General features: G+C 46.1%; 1 protein-coding gene across 2 annotated transcripts in view; it reads right to left on the bottom strand.

Annotated features, from left to right (window-relative positions):
• The window catches only part of GYG2 (glycogenin 2), a 37,224-nt gene extending 24,147 nt beyond the window's left edge, over positions 1-13,077 (bottom strand). Inside the window, exon 1 of one of the 2 annotated variants that reach the window (XM_039501898.1) lies at positions 12,732-13,077. In XM_039501898.1, coding sequence (XP_039357832.1) covers positions 12,732-12,738 — 7 coding nt within the window. In that variant the 5' untranslated portion in view covers positions 12,739-13,077. The remainder of the gene's footprint in view (positions 1-12,731) is intronic. The other variant, XM_039501889.1, reaches the window with a different exon arrangement.
• Between the last annotated feature and the right edge of the window lie 986 nt (positions 13,078-14,063).

Below are 14,063 nucleotides of genomic sequence, written 5' to 3'. Positions count from 1 at the left end.
CTTCAATGGTGAAAAAACACGTTAAGGACTATTTAGAAAAGCTGGACATGCACAAGTCCCTGAGTCCAGATCTAATGTATCTGAGGGTGCTGACAGAGTTGGCTGATGTGATTGCAAAGCCATTGGTCATGATCTATGAAAACATGTGGCAATTAGGGGAGATCCCAGATGATTGGAAAAAGGCAAATATAGAGCCTGTCTTTAAAAAAGGGAAGAATGAGAATCTGGGAAACTACAGATAGGTCAGCCTCACTTCAGTGCCTGGAAAAAGGCATGGAGCAGGTCCTCAAGGGATCCATTTTGAAGCACTTGGAGGAGGTGGTGGTAATCCGGAACAGTCAACGCGGATTCACCAAGAGCAAGTCATGCCTGACCAACCTGATTGCCTTCTATGATGAGATAACTGGCTATGTGGATATAGGGAAAGTGGGATGTGATATACCTTGACTTTAGCAAAGCTTTTGATACGGTCTCCCACAGTATTCTTGCCAGCAAGTTAAAGAAGTATGGATTGGATGAATGGACTATAAGGTGGATAGAAAGCTAGCTATGTCATCGGGCTCAATGGGTGATGACCAACGGCTCGATGTTTAGTTGGCAGCCAGTATCAAGCAGAGTGCCCCAGAGGTCAGGCCTGGAGCCGGTTTTGTTCAACATCTTCATTAAAGATCTGGATGATGGGATTGATTCCACCCTCAGCAAGTTTGCAGATGACACTAAGATGGGGGGGAGAGGTAGATATGCTGGAGGGTAGGATAGGGTCCAGAGTGACCTTGACAAATTGGAGGATTGGACCAAAAGAAATCTGATGAGGTTCAACAAGGACAAGTATAGTATCCTACACTTGGGACAGAAGAATCCCATGCACCACTACAGGATGAGGACCTACTGGCTAAGAGGCAGTTCTGCCAAAAAGGACCTGGGGATTACAGTGGATGAGAAGCTGGATATGAGTAAACAGTGTGCCAGCAGATTGAGGGAAGTGATTATTCCCCTCTATTCAGCACTGGTGAGGCCATATCTGGCATATTGGGTCCCGCACTATAGAAAGGATGTGGACAAATTGGAGAGGGTCCAGTGGAGGGCAACAAAAATGATCAGGGGGCTGGGGAACATGTCTTACAAGGAGAGGCTGAGGGAACTGGGCTTATTTAGTCTGCAGAAAAGAAGAGTGAGGGGAGATTTGAGAGCAGCCTTCAACTACTAGAAAGGGGTGTTCCAAAGAGGATAGAGCTACACTGTTCTCAGTGGTGGCAGATGACAGAACAAGAAGCAATGGTCTCAAGTTGCAGTGGGGGAGGTCTAGGTTGGATATTAGGAAAAACTATTTCAGTAGAAGGGTGGTGAAGCACTGGAATGAGTTACCTAGGGAGGTGGTGGAATCTTCATCCTTAGAAGTTTTTAAGGCCTGTCTTGACAAAGCCCTGGCTGGGATGATTTAGTTGGGATTGGTCCTGCTTTGAACAGGGGGTTGGACTAGAAGACCTCCTGAGGTCTCTTCCAACCCTAATCTTCCATGATTCTACCCTCGTAAACATTTTTGGAAAAATCACTAAGTAAAAGATGACTCACATATAGGTCAGGCGTTTATTAAAAAAACAAAAAGCAGTAATGGCCAAGAAGGCCTCTTTAGCAACAAGTAACAAATGAAGCTTTCAAAAGGAAAAGATAAAGACTTAAAGAGAGACATTTCTTATATTGTAGTAAATATATGCCAAGAGCACTGTTGACCAAATAAATAAATAAATATATATAACACCACAAATACTGGGAGGAACTAAAACCAAACTGAAATGTACTTTTCTTAACATAGAAACTAACCATGAAATGAGTGGGAGTTTAAATATTGTAGTATTTAAAATAAGAACCATAAAGCTAAAACATCTCACTTTCTTATGGCTTTTTAAAATGCTAGAAGTTACCAGACCTGAATATTTACACAATACATCTAAAAACAGATGAGTTACTCAGCAAGTTGGGATGGCAAGTTATCATACTCCAGACATTTTCATTCTCTGCATATTCCAAACCAGAACTGTAATAAGAGCTACAATGGAATCAGTTACATTAGCAGTTCTCAAACTGTGGGTCAGGACACCAAAATGAGTTGTGACCCACTTTCAATGGGGTCACCAGGGCTGGCTTAGATTAGTGGGACCCAGGGCTGAAACCCAAGCCCCACTGCACAAGGTGAAAGCCAAAGCCGGAGGGCTTCAGCCCTGGGCGGCAGGGCTCAGCTTGCAGGCTCCCTCCCTGGGGCTGAAGCCCTTGAGCTTCAGCTTTGACCCACCCTTACCCTGGGGCAGTGGGGCTTGGGAGGGCTCGGGCTTCTGTCCTGCCTCCTGGGGTCCTGTAGTAATTTGTTGTCAGACGGGGGGTGCGATGCAATGAAGTTTGAAGACCCCTGAACTACATTATAAACAGTAACATCTCTAACATTTTTGACCCTTCTCAAATAAGAGGCCTTACTATTATTTTTTTATATAATTTATTATGGAATACATCTGTTCTCTAATTAAATGTAGTATATAGCTACAGAAGCAATTAAATTACTGATTAAAATCATATCACTTTAGAATATTGTTGATGCAAAGAAACATATGCTTTCTACTATAAAAATCACATATGAACATCACTAATCATGAAAGGTCCATATGGGGTAACAGGTTTAAAAATAAAAGAAAAAAAAATCTTCAAAGTAGTGATAAATGATGTACGCTTTTCATATAGGAAGCGCAGCTTGATAGTCTCCTAATTTAGAATTTGTATTCGCTTATAATGAACATGACTTTATGATAATCCTGAAGACCTTTCAAACTGTATTCAATTATTATTTTTAAAATTAAGAGCCAGTTTCTGCATATTTACCCATGCAAGTAGTGTTATTGGGTAAAATCCTGGTCCAAATGAAGTCAGTTGTGCCACTAAATTCAATGGAACCATGTTTCACTCATTCACTCTTATGGACTTGTCAGGGTAGTAAAGTAAGCAGAGTTTGGCCTTCAGTTTTGGAATCCAGGGCTGATGACATGTAAGATTTACTTTAAATGTGTATTCTGAAGTGTCCTACCATTATGTATTGCACAGTTATTTAAAAGTATTTAATTATCATTACATTCATCAAAATATTGTTCACACTAAATAATGGTTTTCAAGCTGTGGCATCCTAAAGATAATATACTTGGAGTTAGGTCAAATGAGATAAAGACAGTCACTGCAGATTTAATGTAACTCCATGTCATCAGATAAATATACAGATGTACATATTGTAAGAAAGTTTTCATTTGTTTTTCCAGATAAAACAACTGTATGTGCAAGGTCAAAGTCAGGAGAGGCAAAAAAAATGTTCTACGGATCTAAAAATAAATAACTATGGCCAACATTTGTTCATTGGTTTTAATAGAAATTTACCACATTACTTGAAAAAAGCATGCTGAAACAAACCAGAGTGTTTCCTGTCCATTTAGACAACTTCAGTGAATGACTTGGAAATACTGTACCAGGATAGATGATCATTTTAAATGGACAGTAAAAATAAACTAAAGTACTGGAGCGGTCATGGCAATACTGTGGGGGACCTGGTGGCAATAGCGTTCTGTGAGATCACCAAGTTCTTGTGCTACTTACCCAAGGCTTTTGCTTCCCACAAAACTTAAGCAAAAAACAAACAAAAACAAACTTTCATAGACCTGTAAGCCAGTGCAGGGCCCTGTTCAGAATCTGGAGCAACAGGGCAATCAAGGTAGTGCTCTTTATTATGGTCAAAAGTTAGCAGGCATGAACTTGAATGAACTGCCAGAGATTCTGCTTAGAATTTCATGAATCATGCACTTTGTTCAGCCAGCCAAGGTACATATCCAAGTGCTGGCTTCTAGAGTAGCTGCATTTTTGGCTAACGTATTTCTGTGCTGCCTGTGGTGGGCAGAGAAAGGACAAGGGGGTTCCATCAATAGCACCACAAAGTTGGGGGAAGGCCTAGTTGCATTCAAATCCACCTGTTACTTTTTGGATTTTTTAATAGCAAACACACTCCTCTGCCAGTCCTCATTTATTGCTGTACAGACACTTCTAGCACACCAGGTCAAATGGTCAGCTAGCCTACACCAAATGTGTGCTAGTAAATTGTACCTGTATACTACCGCTCACATCCAAGTGTACTTCCACAATATCACAGGGCCAAGCTTTGCTATTATCTCTCTGCAGATGTCCTGACCCATTCAGAAGTTCTCCAGCTTCTCATGGTCTTCCTAGGCTGGTGCCCCTCTTGCACCAGGTCATAACCAGAAAGCAAGTAAGGAAGGTGCTCATGTCAAATTACTCATCCTGAATTTCCCTAGATCAATGTTCTTAGTAGCGTTCTATCCATTTAGCCCATTCATTGCAATCTAGAGGTTATTTAGTTTCCTTGTAACTTCTGCTACAACCTCTTCTGGGGATCAGCAACCACTCAGCCTCCTACATCATCCCTTCGCAGATAAAACCAACATAAAGAGGTGGCACTGCTTCCTCGAGGGCGTAGTTCACAATGGAAGCAATAATGAATAGGCCTGAGAAACTCTGCTGCAATGCCTACAAAAACTAGACAGTATTTAAACACCTTGTGCACTGTACTACTGCTTTTCATGCTGACCAGTATTGTCTCCTTGTTACTTTGCACTTCATCACTTGTTTGCTATACCTACCTGTTAGTCTCTTGTCTTATACATGGGCAGGAACCTTGATGTTTGTACAGTGCCTAGTACAGTCAGGCCCTGACCTATAACTGGGGTTCCTAAATGCTACTGCAATACAAATAATTACTAATGATCTCATCCTGGGATATTGTACCTAACTCTTTAGAACACCTTTCATCTTCCAGAATGTTTCACTACGTGGGGGCTAAGAATTTAGAAGTTATCTAAAAGTGCTTGCTCCCAACTGCAGAGGTAGGCATTATGGCCATTTCAGGATCCCAGATAAAATGGTACAACTATACAAATTATATGGCTATGCCAAAATGTTACTTTCCCCCAGGACTCCTCACTCCCCTCTTCACTCTCTCCCAAAAAGTGTGTTGTTGTGAGGATGCACTGGACTATTGCAAGGACAAATAATGTTACAAACCATTTCATACAATCAGTATCACTGCTCTGTTTCACTAGCCTAGATGAATAACTTTAGATATAGCCAAAGGATTTGGAATAGAAGTGTCAGCTGAACCATAGCTTTAGAATCTCAGCAGCAGTGCTTTACTACTTCTTTTACAGCAGGTTAAACACACAGCTGCACAAATGTCTTTGTCAGGTGTCAAAGCAGAGCAGCAGAGAGCTGGACATGACAAGGCTGCAGTCACCAAAGAGGCCAGGCCTAGTAGTCAACTGACTGTGGCAATTTGGAGTCCTTAACAGAAGGAGTTAGCAAGCAGGAGCAGGAAACAGGAAGTTTGCAAAGGAGTGACTATTATGTGACCCTTGGGGTTATAACAGATTATAGTTGCTCTGTTGGCGGGTGGGCCGTGGGCCAAGCCAAGCAGCCTTTCAGGCTTGGCGGAGAGCTTTCTAAGGAGGCTCCAGCCTGCAATCTACTGATCCCTAGACAAGGGGGCAGGGCTAACTCAGAGAGAACAGGGATTTAAAATCCCAGCTAGGAACTAACAAACAGGGGAGTTTAGCGAAGGTGTGTGAGAGACAGATACACCTAACAAGCATACTCTAAACCTAGACCAGTATCCAAAGGTGGGGGGGGGGCCAGGGGAAGACTCCTACAAGAGTAAAAACAACACAGGCAGAAATCCAGTAGCAGAGCGGGTGCTATCCCATTTATTGCACTGAATGCAGCATGTATGGTTACCTCCTTGTGGGCAGGTGGTACAAGTATGCATATGGCACAAGCAATTCATGGCCTTCAGGGAGCTATTACAGGGTTTTGAGTCCAGAGTGTCTGAACTGGAGGAGCTAAGGGACACAGATGTACATAGTGGAGACTTTCAGGGATACAATAAAGGAGGATGAAAGTCTCAGGAAAGAAGAACATCAAGCTGGAATGGAGAGACAATCCCATAACTGGGACCCTGCTTCCAGATGATATTCGCTCACACTAAGGTTACCCCTCCTAGGGAGGCAACCCCAGTTACTAGGAAGAGCCAGGTAATAATAATGGGGGATTTGGTTATTAGAAACCTATAGCTGGGTCTGTGATGATGGGGAGAACTTGTAAATTGCCTGCTGGGTGCAAAGCTTGCAGATCTCATGAGTCATCTAAGGGCATGGCTACATTTGCAGATGTAGAGCACCAGGAGTTAAACCAGCCCACAGAGACCGCTGCAGGGAAAGCGCTGCCGTGTGTTCACACTGTCAGCTACAAGCGCAGTGGCGTGGCCACATTTGCGGCAGTTGCAATGGCATTGGGAGCGGTGCATTAGGGGCAGCTATCCCACAGAGCACCTCTTCCCATTCTGGCGCTGTGGCTTGTGGGAAGGGGGTGTGGGCCATCCTGGGTCCTGTCCCAATGCTCCATGATGCATCACTTCGCATCCCAGCAATCCCTGTGCTTCTGTCCACATTTGGTGCCCTCTTTCAATGTTTTTTGTACTGCACGCTCTGTCTTCCCTTTCGGTCTGCAGGAATGGCTCCTGAACTTGCAACGAATATGCTGATGGGTCTCTCCAGAACATAACAAATTGCAGTCGCGTTCCTCCTTAAGCTACAAAATGACGGTGAGAAGTCCAATAATGATGTTGACTCACATAAAGCATATGACACAAGATTGCTTGTGACATTCGCAGACATGCTCGCCACAGTGGAACGCCACTTTTGGGCTCAGGAAACAAGCACTGAGTGGTGGGATCACATTGTCATGCAAATCTGGGATGACGAGCAGTGACTACAGAACTTTTGGATGGATGAGGAAAGCCATTTCCATGGGACTGAGTGCTGAGCTCGCCCCCATCCTGCAGCGCAAGGACATGAGATTGAGAGCTGCCGTGCTGGTGGACAAGCACATGGCTACAGCAATCTGGAAGCTGGCAACTTCAGACAGCTACTGATCGGTTGCTAACCAGTTTGGAGTGGGAAAGCCAACCGTTGGAATCGTGATGATGCAAGTTTGCAGGTCCATTAATTGCATCCTGCTCAGAAGAATTGCGACTCTGGGCAACATGCGTGACATTGTGGCTGGCTTTACACAAATGGGTTTCCCTCACTGCAGATGGGACGCATATTCCAGTTCTGGCACCAGACCACTTAGCCTCCGAGTACATAAATCGGAAGGGGTATTTCTCAATGGTTCTCCAGGCGCCCGTGGATCACCGTGGGCATTTCAGGGACATTAACAGAGGCTGGTCCGGAAAGGTGTATGACGCACGCATCTTTCGGAACACAGGCCTGTTCAGGAAGCTGCAACCCAGGACTTTCTTCCTAGACCAGAAGATCACCATAGGGGAAGTCGAAATGCCCATTGTGACCCTTGGAGACCCCACTTACCCTTTAATGCCATGGCTCATGAAACCCTACACAGGGAGGCTTGCAGCAAGGAGCAGTTCAACAACAGGCTGAGTTGGTGCAGAATAACTCTTGAGTGTGCTTTTGCCCATTTAAAGGGCCGCTGGCGCTGTCTGTATGAGAAGCTGGACCTGGCCGATGACAACATCCCCACTGTTCTAGCCGCATGCTGTACACCCCATAACATTTGTGAAGAGAAGGATGAAGGCTTCACTCAGGCATGGACCACGGAGGTTCAACACCTGGATGCTAAATTTGAACAGACAGAGACCAGGGCTATTAGAGGGGCTCAACGCGGGGCTGTATGGATTAGGGATGCCTTGAGGGAGCAATTTGATGCTGAAAGCCACCAGTAACATTTGGTGCCCTGCACAGGAGTGAAGTGCAGCAGTTCCAGTGCTACTAGGCATCTGTGTTTGCTATGTATGATGCACTGACTTGCAGTGCCTGTTGCTTTCCATTTATTGAAAAGAAAGGACTGCTGAGGAAACTGAAAGCACATGACACATCTGTGCTGCGTGGGAGGAGGGAAGGGCACGGGGTAAGGAATGGGACAATCAAAGATTTGCATATGTCCTATCATATTCAGCTTCCTATCTGCAGTGCCCCCCAATGAGTGCTGCACTTCAGGCTGGCTAAAATGCATGGTGATGGGGGTTGAGTTCAGTGGGTAAGGGACATAGTTTGCAGGGCTGGGTGGTGAAGCTACAGGTGTTGGAGGCAGCTGGTGGTGATAAGAAACTGGATGTTGGGGGAAGTGGGTTGGCAGTGACATGGGGGGCACAAGGGAAAGAGTTTTGGAACAAGGGTTGCGGAGAGGGAGGGCACGGATCTGCTCCACCTGCAGCGCTATGACTGCTTGCATCAAGTCCACTTGGCGCTCCATAATGCTTAGGAGCCACTGCGTGCTTTGGTGCCAGCAATCCACATTCTGCTGGTGGTCGGATCCTCTTTCAGTCTCTTGCCACTCCTGTACTTTTTGATTTTCAGTAAGGGACTGACTTCATGCAGCAGGTCCTCCTTGCTTCTTCATGGACGCTTCCTGATTCTTTGCAGTCTTTCGGCCATTGATAACATAGAAGATCTCACTACTGAGGGTGATCTGGGAAGCGAGAGGGTCTTCTACAACAATGCGGCTTCCGCCCTGGCCCTTATGCCGCTTGCCTGTGTGCGGCAATGGTCCCCCACATCCCTCACGGCACAGTGACGCAGACATGTTAGCCTTACTGGGACAAGGAGCACAGTAGCTCTGCCAAGGAACCTGAGCAAGCGGATTGCCAAGCTTCTGCATGAGACCTTTGATGAGATCACTGAGGCTGATTACTGCAATATGAGAGCACATCGACGCCCTATTCTACATCAAGGCATGCACGCAGCCCTAACCCTTCTTTCTGCAACCCTCCTTGCCCCAAGAGCCCGCACCGAACAACTACCTTCCCAAAATAAAAGTCACTTACCGGACACCTCCGCTGCTGTTTGTTCTTCCCAAACACCATCCGCTGCAACTAGCTACCTTCCTCCTGGCTTGAAAACAGCTCCTGGCTGCATGAATCTAGGAATACCAGGCCATTATCTGGCTCTTGGCCCCCATCCTCCTCAGCACCCTTGCTCCCGCTTTCCTCCTCCTGCCTTGTTGAACGCTGGGCTGCTACAGCCTCTGAAGTGTCCATGGTGCTCTTCGGAGTGGAGGTGGGGTCACCCCCAAGTATCGCTTCCAGCTCTTTGTAGGTCGTGGGAGCAGCACCGGAGCAGCGGTCTGCCTCCTGCGCTTTGTGGTAGGCACTCCACAGCTCCTTCCCTTTAATCCTGCACTGCAATGTGTCCCGGTCATGGCCCCTTTCTATCATGGCCCTTGATATCTGCCCGTAGGTATCACAATTCCTAAGGCTGGAGCACAGCTAGGAGTGGACAGCTTCCTTTCCCCAAACACTGAGGAGGTCCAGCACCTCGCCATTGCTCCATACTGGGGATCGTCTGGCATGTGGAGGCATGGTCACCTGGAAAGATGCTCTGAGATCACTACATGCCTTGCTGAGCAAACAGGAAGGAGAATTTCAAAATTCCCAGAAAATTTAAAGGGCAGGTCTGATGGCTGGTCACCTGAGGGCAGGGCAGTAGAGTTCAAAGTGATGACCAAAGTGGCTAGAACAGGCATTGTGGGACACTTCTGGAGGCCGAGCAGACCAGGGTGTCCACACTGGCACCGCGGCACTCCAGCCGGGGCACAGCAAGCTTTATGCTTCTCGTGGAGGTGGATTACCATAGGCGCTCCAGCCACGGAGTCCGGGTTCTCTACGTGCCTTGCCAGTGTGGACACCTCAGGAGTTAGGGCACTCAAGGATGATTTAATGTGCTCTAACTTGCAAGTGTAGCAAGGCCTAAGACAGACTTATGTGCAGTGCTGGGAAGGAACTGGTGGTACATGAAGGTACCAGTGACAGAGAAAGGTAGGAGAGAGGCTGCTACATAGGAGATTAATGTCCAGGACCTCCATGATAGCATTCTCTGAACTGCTTCCAGCTCTACATGCAGGGCCAGGAAGACAGGCAGAACTGCAGAGTCTCAATGTGTGGCTGAAACAATGTTGTAAGTAGGAGGGTTTTGTTTATTAGGAACTGAGGAACCTTTTTGGAAGGGAGACGCCTATACAGAAAGGATGGGATCCACCTAAACCAAAATGGAACCACACTGTAGAGAACTTTTTAAACTAAGGGCTGAGGGAAAGTAACAGGTGTGGAAGAGCACATGGTTCAGGTGGATACATCCATTAGGGATGAATTTATTAAAGGAGAAAATCTATATCCTAATAAAGGGATAACAAAGTAGTTGGTAAAGCACAGGTAGGAGTTAGTCAGAAAGGCAAACATAAAAGAATCACATTTAAAAAGAACACGAGGGCAAGCAACTAAATATTGACAAAAATGTACAAGTGCTTACTAAAAACAGGCTAGAAGTCTAAATACTAACATGGGTGAACTAGCATTAGTAAAGAGGATATTGCTATAATAGGCATCATGGAAATGAGGATAATCAATGGGACATGGTAATACTAGGGTACAAAATATATAGGAATGATAGATTGCACTGGTGTGGGAGTGGCACTACATGTGAAAGAAAGCTAGAGTCAAATAAGGTACAAATTTTAAATCAAACTGTACTACAGAATCTCTATAGGGATAGAAATTCCACACTTCAACAGTAAGAGTCTAGCAGTTTAAATATACTACCAACCACCTGACCAGGATAGCAATGGTGACTGTGAAATGCTCAGGGGGATTAGAACGGCTACAAAGGCAGAAAGCACAATAGCAATGGGGGATTTCAACTATCCTAATATTTACTGGGTATGTGTCACTTCAGGAAGGGGTGCAGATATAACATTTTTAAACACATTAAAATGACTGCTTCATAGAGCAGCTTGTCCTGGAACTCATAAGAAGAGAGGCTATTCCTGATTTAGGAATAAAGTGGAATATAGAATCTAGTCCTAGAGATGAGCATAGTTGAAATGCTTGGTTATACCAACCATAATTAATTAAATTTAACATCCATGGTGGGGTGGGTGGGAGAAGATACCAAAGATGATAAGCGCATTGATAAGTGCAAAGTAATGCACATTGGAAAAAATAATCCTAACCATACATACAAAAAGATGGGGTTTAAATTAGCTGTTATTACTCAAGAAAAAGATCTTTGAGTCATTGTGGGTAGCTCTCTGAAAACATCCATTCAACATGCAGCAGCAGTCAAAAAAAAAAGCTGTTAGAAACCATAAGGAGAGGGACCAATAAAAGACAGTAAATATCATAATTCTACTATACAAGTCCATGGTGCGCATACACCTTGAATACTGTGTGCAGTTTTGGAAGTCAGTAGTAATTGCATCTCAAACCATGTAACTTCTATTGAATTGTATTATTTTCTACTGAGACGTGAGATATGGTCTAATCACATAACTATTAGCCTAGAACTCATGATTTTAATATGATCGATGATCATGGTGAAAGCCAAATAAATAACATGAGAAAATGGTTTTGACACTTGGTTAACCATAATTCTACTGCACTCCATATTTATCCCAGGATTTTAACATCTCAGTTTTTGAAAAACAATCAGTTATTAAATTTGGCCATAGAGCTGCTGGAAATTCTGACTTTGGAGAGATAGGTAAGAGGAGCCCGTGCAATGCATCATTAGATTTCCCACATCTCACAGTTCAGCATGCTACCCAAACCAAAATCAACTCAATAAGACATCCGTATAACTCTTCATCTTGACAAATAAGGATGCCTAAAATGGTTTATTTTCTAATTTATGGATTCCTTCCACACAATTCTTTCCATGCATCATTCCCAACACACAAAGTTCCACACCACTGCTACTATCTTTGTGGCCCAGAACAGAGTGGAATTCTCTTCAAAACTCTCAGTGATACTCCTTAATTGATCAGAGGAATCAGGTTTAAACCATGTGGCGGAAAAGGTTCCTCACAACTTCTATACCACAGTAATCCTGGGCAGCGCTTAAATTTGTAATGAAAGAGGTGCTGGGTCTCAAGCAATCTTTTTACATTCATAAATTATGCAGCAAGCCCAGAGGTGGAGGGAGGAGTGGTGGTGATGAACTGCTAAGCCTAGAGGTGCTAGGGCTCAACTCTAGCAAAGCCCTGGTACAAATTAGGCAGTGATCCTGGGAATAAGCAGGGAGGAAAACCAAACCCAACCATGTCCTGTATTACAATAAACTACCACTTGGCTTTTCTTAAAATGAGGGCTATTCATAAATAATACCTGTGTCGCTATTAGCAGTATAAAACAGAGAGCTTTTCTTCACCCAGATCAAGAAAATCAGTAAGTATGCTTTTATACCGAATATATAACCTTATGAACCTTTGAAATCTCCAATGATAACCCAGGTAAAAGGACTTTATATTTGCATATGTAATAGATAAACGAGTTTAGCTCCTACCAGCCAGATGGTTTAAATCCTAATCCAGGCCTACTAATTACAACATAGTATTATTCTATTGTGAACAAACACTGCATACACTAAATGACAGTCTTTATCAAGAAAAAAACATTGGGAAACGCGTATGTATCCTAAAACCAAAGGGGGAAAACAAATCAATCCTACTCCTACAAAGCTCTACCACACCTGGTGTACTCTATTCAAGACAAGGGGCTTAAAACTCAAGTGAAGCCTAGTTAACTAACAAGAGCCTCGGGGAGAGAGAGAGAAAGCAAGCCTACTCACCAGCCATCCTTTCAGCCAGAAGGGTAGGCTGTTGTTGGTGGGTAGGGTTCGGACACTGGCAGCAACAACTCCAGCCCGTCTCCCTGGCTCCCAACAGGCCCGGGCTGAGTTGACAAATCCCCAGCTGGTAATTAGCCTCCTTCCTGCGGCCGGAGACCCGGGAAGGGAATTACAAAGTCACGCTCCCTTCAGCCCCCGCCGCAGCACTGTCCTTAGCGGGCGACAAAGCCTGACCATCCGCAGGCTCTAGCGTGCATGCGAGACCCACGCCCTGGCCGATTGCATTTGCAATGGGCCACTCCCCCCTGCCAGCCTGGGGTCGCGTCTGACGGCGGCGGCGGCGGCGCCTCCCAGCCCCGCGCTGGGCCCCCCCGGGCGCGCGCGGACAAAGCCCCGGGCGCAGCAGGCAGCCCGCGCCCAGCCCGGGCCCGGCGCAGGTGCTTTTATGAGGGGCGGGGGCCCGCGCGCTGCCCCCCGCGCGAGTCCTCCAGCTGCCCTTGCGCAGCCATTTGCTGGGCAGCGGGGCTGCCTCCGCCCCCAGCGCCGCCCGGCCGCACTCAGGTAACCTCTGGCGCGCCCGCCCCGGCGGTGCTCCCGCCTCCTGCGAGCCCCCCTGGGCTGCGCGCCTCCTGCCCCGCCTGCCGGTGCGCCGGGACCCGCTCCCCCCGCCCCCCACGCTGCTGGGGGCCCCATTCTGCGGCCATTTCACCTGGCTCCAGAGCATTTGGCTGGTGTGTTTCACCGAGACCTTTACAATCCCAGCCCCACTCTGTCTCCCACCCTTGGGCCGAAGGGTTACGGGGGAGGAGAAGCCATAAAATCCCCTCCCCCATCTCGACGTTGCTGTTTGGGGGAGGGGAGAGTGTTATTGTTTGTAGAGATAAGCTGGCAAGAAAGAAGACAAAAGGCCGTTTCCAGAGCTGGATGCCTTAAATTAGGTACCTGAAGCCACCTTCAGGGACTTAAATGAAAGCGGTTTGGGGCAGGGACCAGCTCTCTGTTCTGTGTTTGTACAGCACCTAGCGCAACAGGTCTTGGGCTATGCTGCTTGGTGCTGCTGCAATACAAATAATAATTTCCGGATTTGTCAAGCTCACATAAGCTCCCTTTGAGGGGTGAGGCCCTTGCTCAGCACCTTATCAGAGCAAAGCTGGTGGTGAGTGACCTGGAGCAAGTATAGCCAGAGACCTTTGCTGTGGCTATTCTGGACTGTGGAGTGACTTGGGAAGGGTTGTAGGCAGCATAGTCATCATCCCTGAGGCTGTTATAGTTTATTTGGGGATACACTGGCTAAGAATTCAGGCGGTAGGAAGGTTGAACAAAAGCCAGCTT

This window comes from Mauremys reevesii, linkage group 1 (genome assembly GCF_016161935.1).
Source record: "Mauremys reevesii isolate NIE-2019 linkage group 1, ASM1616193v1, whole genome shotgun sequence".
Taxonomy (NCBI): Eukaryota; Metazoa; Chordata; order Testudines; family Geoemydidae; genus Mauremys; species Mauremys reevesii.
The sequence above is the reverse complement of the archived record's forward strand: the minus strand, read 5'-3'. Positions and strand labels throughout refer to the sequence as shown.